This window comes from Pan troglodytes, chromosome 7, assembly GCF_028858775.2.
Source record: "Pan troglodytes isolate AG18354 chromosome 7, NHGRI_mPanTro3-v2.0_pri, whole genome shotgun sequence".
NCBI classification, from domain to species: domain Eukaryota; kingdom Metazoa; phylum Chordata; class Mammalia; order Primates; family Hominidae; genus Pan; species Pan troglodytes.
In genome coordinates this window covers 153895589-153909132 of record NC_072405.2, presented here as the reverse complement: position 1 = coordinate 153909132, position 13544 = coordinate 153895589, and the positions used below count along the sequence as shown (strand labels likewise).

Genomic DNA, 13544 nt, shown 5'->3' with positions numbered 1-13544 from the left:
TTGTACGTATGTGTATGCACGTGCGTGTTGTGTACATGTTGTGCGCGTGTGCATGCACGTCCGTGTTTTGTGCATGTTTGTGCGCGTGTGCATACACGTACGTGTGCGCGTTTGTGCGCGTCTGTGCGCGGGTGCATGCACGTGCGTGTTGTGTCCATGGGTTTGTGTTCACGTAGGGCATGTACACGTGCATTTGCCCATGTGCTCCCGCTCGCTGATGCAGGCACGCATCTGCATTTATATGTAAGTGGGCCTCTGTGTTCCTGTGTGTGCACATGTCGCTGTGTGTGTTCATGTGCAGGTCACGGTGCGCAGCCGGTGCCACGCCCGTGGCTGTCCGCTGCAGGAAGGGGAGCCCATCTGGGCCTCCTCTCTCCTCCCCTCCTCCCGCTTTTCTCCTTTCCTTTGCAGCAAAATTCCTGGAAAGCCCTGTACAGCCTCGCCGCCTCTAGGTCTGTGGTGCGTCAGGCCCCTCCCAGACACCGGCAAGAGGTGGCGGCCTCCAGAGTGCAGGGCGGGCCTTGCCTCCAGCAGGGGTGTGAAGAGCCCAGGCTTATTTTCCGGGAAGTCCTCGCTGCCTTGTGGGGGAATGGGGTGGAGGCGGCAGGCACGGCAGCCCCTGTGGGACTTGGTCTGAGGCCAAGCAGGCGCCGTCTGCGGGCAGGAGGGGCAGGTGAGGGCCCGGACGGCTGAGCAAGGTGTGGCCCACTGTGCCCGCAGGTCAACGGGCGGTGACGAAGTAACCTCAGCTTCCAGCGGGGCGCTGGCGAGGACAGGTGCTCTGTCCACACTCAGTTCTTTAATCATCACCCCGAACGGGAAGTGCTCGAAGGAGGGCAGAGGTCAGCCTGGGAGGAGGGAGGGAGGCCGGCCCCGCCCCATCGCTCCAGCCCCCATTCACAGGCGGGGCCAGAAGTGTTGAGGGCAGAACTCTGCAGCGAGAGGGCGAGCGCCTCCGTCCCCTGTGTCGGGGTTCATCCCTCCGCCCAGTTTACGGAAGTCGGCGAGGCGCCCTGGGCCAGATCCGCGCAGGTCCTGGGGGGCCAGAGCCTGGGGAACACCACGTCCCTTCTGCTGCGTGTGCAGAGTGAGCGGCGGGCGGCGGGGCTCCAAGGAAGGGCGGTCCCGGGGGCGGCTGTCTCGGAGTGCGGCTGAGGGGCCAGCCCCTCAGAGGGGGCGCCTCTGCCCTGAGCAGCGTCCAGGCCCCTGGTCCTAGGAACCAAGACAAGCGCTAGGGTGGAGGCGCGCAGAGCACGGAGGAGGGGACCAGCGAGAGAGGTGGTCCCGGAGCCGGAAAGGGCACGAGGACCCACGCCAGACCGCGACCTGGACAACCCGGCCTCGGGAACCAGCCCCGCGCAGGGCGGGAGTTCAGGTGCCTGCCAGACCCTGTCCTGGCCTGGCAGCAGCTCCCGAGGGGGTCTGGGGTGCCGGGGAAGTCCCCACTATGTCCTGGCAGCCTCACTCCTCGCTGGCTTCTCTGCCTTGCCCCTCCCCTCCCCCCACCCTCCACTCCCCACCCCCCACCCTCCACTCCCCACCCCCCACCCTCCCGTCCCCTCCCCCCACCCTCCCCTCCCCTACCCCCACCCTCCCCTCCCCTACCCCCGCTCCCCTACCCCTGCCCCCTACCCCTCCCCGCCTTTCCCACTCTGCCCCACCCTGCCTCTTCACGGCTTCACTTTTGCTGGTCCTCCTGCCCCCTGCTCTACACACAACCCACCCCCCACCCCACCTCCCTATCCCCCCACCCCCACCTCCAGGGCTTTGGGCGTCTGAGCCCACATGGGGCGGATTGTGGTGATGGGGGCCCTGTGGGAGGGGGTGTCGGGTTCAGAGGCGCCCCAAGAGTGAGGAGAGGCAGGTGGCAGAAGAGCCCTGCTAAGGCCAGGGGGCCTCAGGAAAACTCCCCCAGCAGCTCCTGGGCACCCCACGGCTTACACCCGCTCCTGGGGCAGAGGGCGATGGGGTTAGGGGCCAGCCGCTGCCTGCAGGGAACCCAGGCCTTGCCTCCCAGCGCTCTTCCCTGGCACGCACCCCCCATCCTGTCTCCTTCTGGGGTCCCTGCCCTGAGGCCTGTCCTTTCCTCCCCAGCTCTGGAAGGAGTGTCGCTCCCTGGGCAGGTTTGGGGTGGGCTTGAGGGAGGGTGACACAGAAGCATGCCCCACCTGGCTTCTGGCTTTCTGGGCCTCCGCCTCTCTTCACTTTGCTAGAAGAAGCCGTCACTGCCAGGATCCAGGCATTACTTTGGGGGTGGGGAATGTTTTCCATGCAGGTGGGGAACTCCTGCGCTTTGGCCAGTGTTTAATGCCCATGGAAGCCTGGCACAGAGAGATTCACACCCTTCACCCACCATGGTCCCGGAGAGCCTGATGGCAATGCCTGACCTCAGGAACAGGAGACCAACAAAATACACTTTCTTGGCTTGGTGCTGTGGCTCATGCCTGTAATCCCAACACTTTGGGAGTCCAAGGTGGGCGGATCACATGAGGTCAGGAGTTGGAGACCAGCCTGAGCAACGTGGTGAAACCCCATCTCTACTAAAAATAGAAAAATTAGCCGGACATGGTGGTATGCGCCTACTCAGGAGGCTGAGGCAGGAGAATCGCCTGAACTTGGGAAGCAGAGGTTGCAGTGAGCCAAGATCACAACACTGCACTCCAGCCTGGGTGACAGAGCAAGAATCCATCTCAAAAATAAAAATATACTTTCTCCCAAGGGCCCCAGCCCAGAGGGTGTGAGGGCCTTGCAGTGGGAGGTAGGTGTCACTGCGCATCCGTGACAGTGGGGAGAGTGGGATGAGGGGGACCCACCGGACCTCTAGAGCAGTTTTCTCCCACTGTCACTTTCTTCCTCCATAATAGAGGGCACAAGGGGCATCATGGGGCACTGGGTGTGGCTGGCCAGACACCTGTTCCCACCTGAGTGATGCAGGACTTTCCTCAATCACTTTTGCCAGCTGGAGACACCCAGCCGGCCCTTGCCCTGCCTCAGCCCTCAACTTCAGGGCTGGCTCAGGCCCACCGCCATTTCTGTCATGGAGGGCAGAGGACCACAGTGTTACAGTCTTCTCTGTACCACGTTCGATGGGTCCCATGCTCTTGTACTGCATCCAAGAAGAATGAGGATATGTTGACAATCAGATAGTGAGGAGGGGCTGGGCGCAGTGGCTCAGGCCTGGGAGGCTGAGGTGGGAGGATCACTTGAGGTCAAAAGTCTGAGACCAGCCTGGCCAACATGGTGAAACCCTGTCTCTACTAAAAAAAAAAAAAAAAAAAAAGCCAGGTGTGGTGGGCACCTGTAATTCCAGCTACTTGGGAGGCTGAGGCAAGAGAATCGCTTGAACCTGGGATGTGGAGGTTGCAGTGAGCTGAGATCACGCCACTGCACTCCAGCCTGGGTGACAGAGTGAGACTCTGTCTCAAAAAATAAAAATACAAAAATTAGCCAGGTGTGGTGGTGGGCACCTGTAGTCTCAGCTACTCGGGAGGCTGAGGCAGGTGAATTGGTTGAACCCAGGAGGTGGTTACAGTGAGCCGAAATTGTGTCACTGCACTCCAGCCTGGGTGACAGAGTGAGACTCTGTCTCCAAACAACCCCAACACACCCCAATAAAGAGTGAGGAGGGTGGAGAATAATTTTATTGAGCAATGGAATAGCTGTCAGGGGAGGGGATGATGCTGGGGCGGTTTCTCTCCCAATGTGGCTGAGTCCTGGGCTTTTATGGGCTCAGAACAGGGGAGGGCGTGCTGATTGGTTTGTGGGCGTTCAAAGAGAGGCTAAAGCAAAGGCACCACTGAAAGGTGGGCATGATGATGTAGAAAGCCAATTCGGTAGGGTAGGTATATGTAAAATAGGTGAAGGGTGGGGACGAATTAGAGGAAAGCACGCCAGACAGGAAGACAGGTTCTCAATCCGGTCTGAGGATTTAACTTGTAGCTTGGCTTTCAGGCTGTCTTTGGCTTGGAGGTGGGGCTCCACCAGGGACCCACTCCTATCTGCGTAGGCATTTGTCTGTCTCCTGCCACTATCACGAGGGCCTGGGGCCTGGCTGCATGCAGAACCCCCACCTGGCAAGGAAGGTGGCTGGAGGGGTCAGGGCTCCAGGGCCACACCCCCGGGGTGGGTGTGGCTGGGTCACTGGAGGGGAGAGGCAGGGACTTTTGCAGGGCAATGAGATGGGGTTAGGGGTGGGGTGGAGGGGTGGTGGGGTCCGGGGAGTGGTATTGGGGGGCATGGGGTACATAACAAGCCCACAAAAGGCCTGACATTCTGCGCATGTCCCCTGATAAAAGTGCGTTTAGCATGGCTACACTGCGTCTTATTAGTCCTCCCTTCCCCAACAGAGGCTAGTGCTTGAGGCAGCCTTCTGAGGTTGGGCTGGAGAGAAGTGGGGTGCTTTGAGGCCCAGGGCACCCCTGGGGGGGTGTTGGGCAGGCGCAGGGCAGCTTGCGGACCCAGAGGGAAGAAGGCTGCTTAGGCTCTGGTGCAGAGTAAGCCCCTGCATAAGAAAAGAGCTGGAAGCTGGGTGTTGGGGAGGGGAGGAGAGCAGAGGGAGGTGGGATGGGGACAGAGAAAAATCTCCCGTGGGGAAGGAGGGGAGAAGTCCACCGCAACAGACAACAGTGATGGCTTACTCTCGGGGTTCATCTGTTTACTGAAGTCTGATGGGAATCCCACCCCACTCATTCCCACACTGGGCAGCGCTATGGGAAGGGGCTCCACGAGAAGGAAGGAGACGCCCAGGAAGAGTGGGCGGCCAGCACCTGCAGACCCCGGTGGGAGAGATGGCCACGAAGCAGCCTGGCCAGGATGTGCAGTGCGCTGCCCTTCCGAACACCGGTGTGCACAGCAGGCGGTTTAGGTGACTCTGCTTCCCGCCAAGGTGGGTTGTTTTCACGTTTGCCAGTTTCACACGTGCCAGAGCTTTCAGCGTAACTGCGGGGACCAGTTTTAGCAAGTTGACTCTGACAGTGCTCACATCCCATTTACAGTTTCACAACCCCAGAAAACAAACTCACACACCTTGCCCTGTCTCAGCAAGTGGCTGGGCCTCTCCCACCACCCTACTACCCAAGAATACATCAGTTTTTGCTGTGTCACAAAGCACCCTAAAATGTGGTGGCTTAAAACCACATCCACTGATTTGCTGATAGTTATGGGAGTTGGTAATTTAGGCTGTGTTCGCCTAAGATGGCTCAACTCTGGTCCCTGTGGTGCCATCTGGGTTCACTGGCGGGCAAGAGACAGTCAGTCGGCCAACATGTTGGGCAGATAACTGTTGGCAGGAGGGTCAGTGGTAGGAAACTGGAGTCTCACTCAGCTCGAGCTGCTATGAAAATCACCACAGAATTGGTGGCTTATGGCCGGGCACGGTGGCTCATGCCTGTACTACCAGCACTTTGGGAGATTGAGGCAGGTGAATCACCTGAGGTCACGAGTTCGACACCAGCCTGGCCAACATGGTGAAACCATCTCTACTAAAACTACAAAAATTAGCCAGGCGTTGGGCCGGGCGCGGTGGCTCATGCCTGTAATCCCAGCACTTTGGGAGGCTGAGGTGGGCGGGTCACGAGGTCAGGGGATCGAGACCATCCTCGCTAACACGGTGAAACCCCGTCTCTACTAAAAATACAAAAATTAGCCGGGTGTGGTGGCGGGCGCCTGTAGTCCCAGCTACTTGGGAGGCTGAGGCAGGAGAATGGCTTGAACCCGGGAGGCGGAGCTTGCAGTGAGCCAAGATCGCACCACTGCACTCCAGCCTGGGCGACAGAGCGAGACTCCGTCTCAAAAAAAAAAATTAGCCAGGCGTGGTGGCAGGTGCCTGTAGTCCCAGCTACTCAAGAGGCTGAGGCACAAAAATCACTTGAACCCGGAGGCAGAGGTTGAGCGAGCTGAGATCACGCCATTGCACTCCAGTCTGGGTGATGAGAGCAAAACTCCATCTCAAAAAAAAAGAATCAGTGGCTTAGATAGTGAAATTTCTCATAATTCTGAAGGCTGAAAGTCTGAGAGCAAAGTGCCAGCTTGGCTGGGTTGTTGGTGAGGTCCACTTCCTGGTTTCCATGAGATGGGAGTTCAGCACGACTTGTTTCACAAGATACAGGTCACAAAGAGCCCACTGATAAAGCGGGTTGCGGTAAAGAAGCCAGTCAAAACCCATCAATACTGTAGCAGGACGAGCCGCAGTCAAAACAACCCAGACACCGGATTAAAGAAGGAAGAGGTTTTTATTAGGCTGGGAGCATCAGCAGACTCATGTCTTAAGAGGCGAGCTCCCTGAACAAGAAATTCCTAGCCCTTTTAAGAGCTTACAACTCTAAGGGGTCCCCGGGAAAGGGTCATGATAGCTCAAGTTAAGTGTGAGGAACGTGACTGGGGGCTACATACATCAGCTCACAGAACAAAAAGTTTCACAGTGCTTTCTCATACAATGTCTGGAATTTACAGGTAACACCAGTAGTTTTGGTCAGGGGTTAATATTATTATTATTATTATTTTTTGAGACGGAGTCTCGCTCTGTCACCCAGGCTGGAGTGCAGTGGCGTGATCTTGGCTCACTGCAAGCTCCGCCTCCTGGGTTCACACCATTCTCCTGCCTCAGCCTCCCGAGTAGCTGGGACTACAGGCGCCCGCCACCACGCCCGGCTAATTTTTGTATTTTTAGTAGAGACGGGGTTTCACCGTGTTAGCCAGGATGGTCTCAATCTCCTGACCCCGTGATCTGCCCGCCTCGGCCTCCCAAAGTGCTGGGATTACAGGCGTGAGCCACCACACCCGGCCTAATGTTATTATTATTATTTTAACTACCAGGGCCAGGTGGTGGCACCAAGGTCGTCTAGCTATTTATCTTACTTCTGTTTCTTTCCAACTTTTTGCTTTCTCCCTTTTCTCCTGTCTTATAAACTAGGGAAAAGGGGAGGTGGGGGAGAAGCTGGGAAGGACAACAGGAGAAGTGGTGGTCTCATTCCAACACTGAGATGGTGATGAAAGCGACCTCTGTTCATCCTCACGGCTCACTGTGCCCTCATTGCAACACGTTAGCATACTACGGGAAATTCCCGCCGGCACCATGACGGTTTACAAACGCCAGTATCTTCCGCAAGTTACTCTATGTGGTCTGAAAGGGGGAGGACAATCCGTTCCAGGAACTCCCCACCCCTTTCCTGGAAAACTCATGAGTAATCCACTGCTGGTTTAGCACATAATGAAGAAATGATCGTAACAAGGGTCAGTCAAGCAGCCCACACTGCTACTCTGCTATCGATAGCCACCCATTTATTCCTTTCCTGTTTTTATTTATTTATTTATCTTTTTGAGTCGGAGTCTCGCTTTGTTGCCCAGGCTGGAGTGCAGTGGCACCAATCTTGGCTCACTGCAACCTCCGCCTCCTGGGTTCACGCCATTCTCCTGCCTCAGCCTCCCAAGTAGCTGGGAATACAGGTGCCTGCCACCACGCCCGGCTAATTTTTGTATTCTTAGTAGAGACGGGGTTTCACCATGTTAGCCAGGCTGGTCTCGATCTCTTGACCTCGTGATCCGCCCATCTTGGCCTCCCAAAGTGCCGGGATTACAGGCGTGAACCACCGCGCCTGGCCTTCCTTTACTTTCTTGATAAACTTGCTTTCATTTTCGTCAACCGGCATGCTCTTAAGTTCTCTCCTGTGGCCGGGTGCGGTGGCTCACACCTGTAACCCCAGCACTTTGGGAGGCCAAGGCAGGCGGATCATAAGGTCAGAAGATCAAGAACATCTTGGCCAACATGGTGAAACCCTGTCTCTACTAAAAACACACAAACTAGCCAGGCGTGGTAGCGTGCGCCTGTATTCCCAGCTACTCTGGAGGCTGAGGCAGGAGAATCACTTGAACCCAGGAGGCAGAGGTTGCAGTAAGCCGGGATTGCACCACTGCACTCCAGCCTGGGCAACAAGGGCAAAATTCTGTCTCAAAAAAAAAAATTATTTCCTATGTGAAGCCAAGAACCCAGGTGGCCTCCCGGGCTGAGCCCCCATTTGGGGATTTGCCCTGTGACACACAGACACACAGTCAGCTGTCTTCCTTTCTTTCCTTTCTTTCTCTTTCTCTCTCGCTTTCTTTTTCTGAGACAGGATCTTGCTCAGTTGCCCAGGCTGGAGTGCAGTGGTGTGATCGTAGCTCACTGCAGCCTCAACCTCCTGAGCTCAACCACTCCTCCCATCTCTGCCTCACTAGTAGCTGGGACTACAGGCACGCACCACCATGCCCAGCTGATTTTTGGTATTTTGTTGTAGAGACAGGGTTTCACTAGGTTACCCAGGCTGGTCTTGAACTCCTGGGCTCAAGTGATCTGCCTGTCTGGATCTCCCAAAGTGCTGGGATTCCAGGCATGAGCCACCGTTCCTGGCCCAGCTGTTATCTTGCTGTGTTATCACATGGTGGATGTTATATATAAAGTTTCAGTGCTGCAAAAGAACTAGCACTCGAATATAACATTTTCCTTTTAATTCTCACCAAGGCAAGATATTTCTATAGAAGGGTGCACCCTTACAGATGGAGCAATGGTGAGCACACACCTGGACACGGGAGGGGAAGGGGTTCTTATCCCTGACGCAAGTGGCCCCTGTTGCTGTGTTGTTCCCCTATTAGCTAGGGTTAGACCGCACAGGCTAAATAATTCCGATTGGCTGATTTAAAGAGAGTGATGGGGTGAGTGGTTTGGCGGGAAAAATGGTTATGACAGAGCAGGTAACTGGAATGAGTCAGGGTGGAGCAGGTGATCGAAAAAGGTTGCTTTATGAGGAAGTTAAGTTTAAAAGTAGGAGGCAACGAACTGAACATATTGACATATTGATTCTTTGAAAAGAAATTTAGAACTCACATCTAACAGTGGAGAAAAAAGAGAGGTAGTCTCTGGCTGCTGCTGTTTTTTTTGAGATAGAAATCCGCCCTGTCACCCAGGCTGGAGTGCAGTGGCATGATCTCAGCTCACTACAACCTCTGCCTCCCTGGTTCAAGCGATTCTCCTGCCTCAGCCTCACGAGTAGCTGGGATTACAGGCACCCGCCACCATGCCCGGCAATTTTTTTTTTTTTTTTTTTTGAGACAGAGTCTTGCTCTGTCGCCCAGGCTGGAGTGCAATGGCATGATCTCGGCTCACTGCAAGCTCCACTTCCTGGGTTCAAGTGATTCTCCTGCCTCAGTCTCCCAAATAGCTGGGACTACAGGCATGTGCCAACATGCCTGGCTAATTTTTATATTTTGAGTAGAGACGGGGTTTCACCATGTTGGCCAGGCTGGTCTTGAACCCCTGACCTCAGGTGATCCACCTGCCTTGGGCCCCCCAAAGTGCTGGGATTACATACAGGTGTAAGCCACTGCGCCCGGCCACAATGTCTCAATGTCTTGCTTTTTTTTTTTTTTTTTTTTTTGAGACAGAGTCTTGCTCTGTCACCCAGGCTGGAGTGCAGTGGCACCATCTCAGCTCACTGCAACCTCCGCCTCCTGGGTTCAAGCGATTCTTCTGCCTCAGCCTCTCGAGTAGCTGGGACTAAAGGTGCGTGCCACCATATCTGGCTAATTTTTGTATTTTTAGTAGAGATAGTGTTTCACTACGTTGGCCAGGCTAGTTTCGAACTCCTGACCTCGTGATCCACCCACCTTGGCCTCCCAAAGTGCTGGGATTACAGGCTGAGTCACTGCGCCCGGCCTCTGTTTTTTTTTGTTTTGTTTTATTTATTTTTTTTTTTGAGATGGAGTTTTGCTCCTGTTGCCCAGGCTGGAGTGCAATGGCGTGATCTCGGCTCACTGCAACCTCTGCCTCCCGGGTTCAGGCAATTCTCCTGCCTCAGTCTCCTGAGTAGCTGGGATTATAGGTGTGTGCCACCACACCCGGCTAATATTTTTGTATTTTTAGTAGAGATGAGGTTTCACCATGTTGGTCAGGCTGGTCTCAAACTCCTGACCTCATGATCCACCTGCTTCGGCCTCCCAAAGTGCTGGGATTACAGGCGTGAGCCATCGCGCCCGTCCTGTCTGCTTCTTATAGGGCACTAGTCCCATTCACGAGGGCTCCACTCTCATGACCTAACCACCTTCCAGAGGCCCCACTTCCTCATTCTATCAGATTGACGGTTTGGATTTCAACAGATGAATTTAGCATGTGGGGGCGCAAACATTCCGTTCTCAGTGCTCTGCATGTGCTGGTCATGGTCCGGCAGGCCAGTCCCGGCTGTCACAAGGTAGTGGTCACAAGAGTCTCAAGGGAAACGAGACAGGGCTAGTCCACTGCACAATGGCTCATCAAGCCCCATGGTGGGAAATTTCATCCCATTCATTCTCAGAGTCCTCTCATGGTCACCCATGTCCTGGCACATAGGTCACTCCAGAGTCACCCATGGGCTTGTCTCCAGGCCACTCGCAGGCTGCCTGGAGGGAGAGAGGCAGAAACTCTAGCCAAGTGTTCAGCTGGGAGAGTTGCAACGGGAGAGGAGGAGGATGAGGAGGGAGGATAGACAGGACTGGGTGGCGCTTGGATGGGGTCTGCAAGGCAGCAGGAAGCAAAGATGGTTTCACATGGATTCCGCCTCTCCTAGATCCATCTGGGCTACGTGGGACTCCTGGCTGGGGCTCCCATGGCCTGAGTCAGCCTGTTCTACTGCCTGGACTTCCCAGCCTCCATTCATTCACCCTTCTGCTCGGGGAGCCAGCCCTCTCCAGCCAGCAAGCTGCCTTTGCTGCTGCCGCTAGAGAAGCCCTCACAGTGCCCATCACTGTATGTGAGGTGGAGTGACACTAGCCTCGCTAGTGCTGGCCTTGGGAGCAGGACAGAGGCGGGCTGGGTGGAGGCTGTGGACTGCGTCCTTACCTGCGTGCACAGGTGTCTCCTCAGAAGCACCATGCACGGGAGTCCTCTGCGTCACTGTTGCCATGTGTCTCACGTCTACATATGTTAGAAACCTTAGTATCTTATTTTTGCTGCAGCTACTTGTTTTAGAGAAAAGAGAAAACATTTTCATTTCCTAACACACTTCTCATTTCCTATACTCTTTCTTCTTGTAGATCTGAGTCTCCATATTGTATCCTCTTCAGCCTGAAGAAATTTATTTATTTATTTATTTATTTTGAGATACAGTTTCACTCGTCGCCCAGGCTGGAGTGCAATGGTGCGATCTTGGCTCAGTGCAACCTCGGCTTCCCGGGTTCAAGTGATTCTCCTGCCTCAGCCTCCTGAGTAGCTGGGATTACAGGCGCCCCCCCACCACATCCAGCTAATTTTTGTATTTTTAATAGAGACAGGGTTTCACCATGTTGGTCAGGCTGGTCTCTAACTCCTGACCTCAGGTGATCCACCCACCTCGGCCTCCCAAAGTGCTGGTACAGAACCTTAAGAAGGGCTTTGCAGTCTCAAAAAAAAAAAAAAAAAAAAGGGTCTCGCTCCGCCAGTCTCCTGTCTCAGCCTCCCGAGTAACTGGGACTACAGGCACCCACAATGCCCAGCTAATTTTTGTATTTTTAGTAGCGGCGGGGTTTCACCATGTTAGCCAGGATGGTCTCGATCTCCTGACCTTGTGATCCGCCCGCCTCGTCCTCCCAAAGTGCTGGGATTACAGGCATAAGCCACTGCGCCCAGCCCAGCCTAGCCATTTTAACGTGTACAATTCAGTGGCATTATTACCGTCATAATTTTGTGTAACCATCACCACTACTTCCAAAACTTTTTCATCACTCCAAACAGAAAGCCTACACCCATTAAGCAACATTTCTCCATTCCTCCTTATCCCAGCCACTGAACCTCTAATCTACCTTCTGTCTCTAGGAATCTGTATTCTAGATACTTCATGGAACTGGAATCACACAAGATTTGTCTTTTAGTGACTGGCTTATTTTACAAAGCACAGTGTTTTCAAGGTTTATCCATGGTGTATCCTGTGTTAGAATTTCCTTCTTTTTTTCCTTTTATTTTTTTTTGAGGCAAAGTCTAGCTCTGTCGCCCAGGCTGGAGTGCAGTGGCTTGATCTTGGCTCATTGCAACCTCCACCCCCTGGGTTCAAGCGATTCTTCTGCCTCAGCCTCCTGAGTAGCTGGGACCACAGGTGCGCGCCACCACACCTGGCTAATTTTTTGTATTTTTAGCAGAGACGGGGTTTCACCATGTTGACCACGCTTGTCTCAAAACTCCTGACCTCGTGATCCGCCCGCCTCAGCCTCCCAAAGTGCTAGGATTACAGGCGTGAGCCACCGCGCCCGGCCGAATTTCCTTCCATTTTAAGGCTGAAAAATATTTCATTGTTTGTATGGATCACATTTTGTTTATCCTTCCATCCACCCGTGGACACTTGGGTTGTTTCCGTCTTTTGGCTATTGGGAAAAATGCTGCAGTGAACATGGGGGCACAAATATGTTTGAGTCTCTGATTTCCATTCTTTTGGGAATATAGCCAGAAGTAGGGTTGCTGGATCATACCGTAGTTCCATTTTTGTTTTCTCCTAGAAAGGCAGATTGCCACATGCAGCGCCTCATTTGGATGTGTCTGGAATCTTGACTACCCTACCTTCTCCTACAAATGGACCTTGAGAGCTTGTTTGGAGGTTCTACCAGGGAAGCCCAGCTCCTCTATTGGGTATGGTCGTTCTCTTCGACTGAGCTGCAGCTTCGGGAGGGACGCACATGAAGCAGTGAGGAAGGAAGGGGACACCCGCCTAGCCAGCCAGATCAGCCGAATCAACCCTGGCGATCAATGGGATGATAGGTGTCGCAGCCAGATCGCCCTCATATCCGGTAGTTCTACTTTTAACCTTTTGTGGAATCTCCATAGTTTTCTGCGGTGCTGCGCCATTTACATTCCCACCAACAGCGCACAGAGGTTTACACTTGTACATGTTTCCAATGACGAACTAAAAAACTTTCACGTTTTCAGAGGTTCAACATGTCTATCCAGGGAACCTTGCTCTCCGATGTCTTCTCTGGCCACAGTAAGAGGTTTCACAGACCCTCCTGGGTCAAGAGTAATTGTTAACTGGCCCTTCTCCCATGGGTCCCCGCGTAGACCCCCCCCCCCAACACTCAATTGGGGCGAAATGAAACGCAGGGACTGTGGGAAGGAACTGCGGTATGGGCTGGGTGGGCCCCAGGTCTCGCCCCTCGCCAAGTCTCCCAGGGGGACGCGATTCCGGACTGCACAAGCTGGGCCCGCGCGGCCTCCCAGAGCCCAAGCAGTCCCTTCCCAGCCGTTACCAGGCCACTTCCCGGCGCTCACTAGTGACGTCCCCGCCTCGCTCTGCGCGTGCGCGGCTCTGCCTCTCCGCTGCCGTTGTCAGGGCGACGGCGAGTCCTCGGCGGTCGGCAGACATCCGGGCCTACTCCTGGCAGCTCCGCCCTGGCCCGCTCCGCCCCGCCCGCGGGAAAAAGGTCGCGTAGCGATGACGTCGTGGGGGCCTGGCCGGCCGTCGCGGACTCGGGAGATGGAGGAAAAGGAGATATTACGGCGGCAGATCCGCCTACTGCAGGGTAGGTCCGGCCGGGGCCGGGACGCGAGTCCCCTTCTTTCCCCCTCACCGCGCGGCGGG

General features: G+C 54.8%; 1 protein-coding gene across 3 annotated transcripts in view; it reads left to right on the top strand.

Annotated features, from left to right (window-relative positions):
* Positions 1-946: 946 nt before the first annotated feature.
* The window catches only part of ZC3H3 (zinc finger CCCH-type containing 3), a 115250-nt gene continuing 102652 nt past the window's right edge, over positions 947-13544 (top strand). Inside the window, exons 1-2 of one of the 3 annotated variants that reach the window (XM_063816627.1) lie at positions 947-1087; positions 12469-13485. In XM_063816627.1, the coding sequence (XP_063672697.1) occupies positions 12933-13485 (553 nt within the window). In that variant the 5' untranslated portion in view covers positions 947-1087; positions 12469-12932. Of the gene's footprint in view, positions 1088-2550; positions 2759-12468; positions 13486-13544 lie in introns of those variants that run through there. The other 2 variants (XM_063816628.1, XM_519998.9) reach the window with 2 other exon arrangements.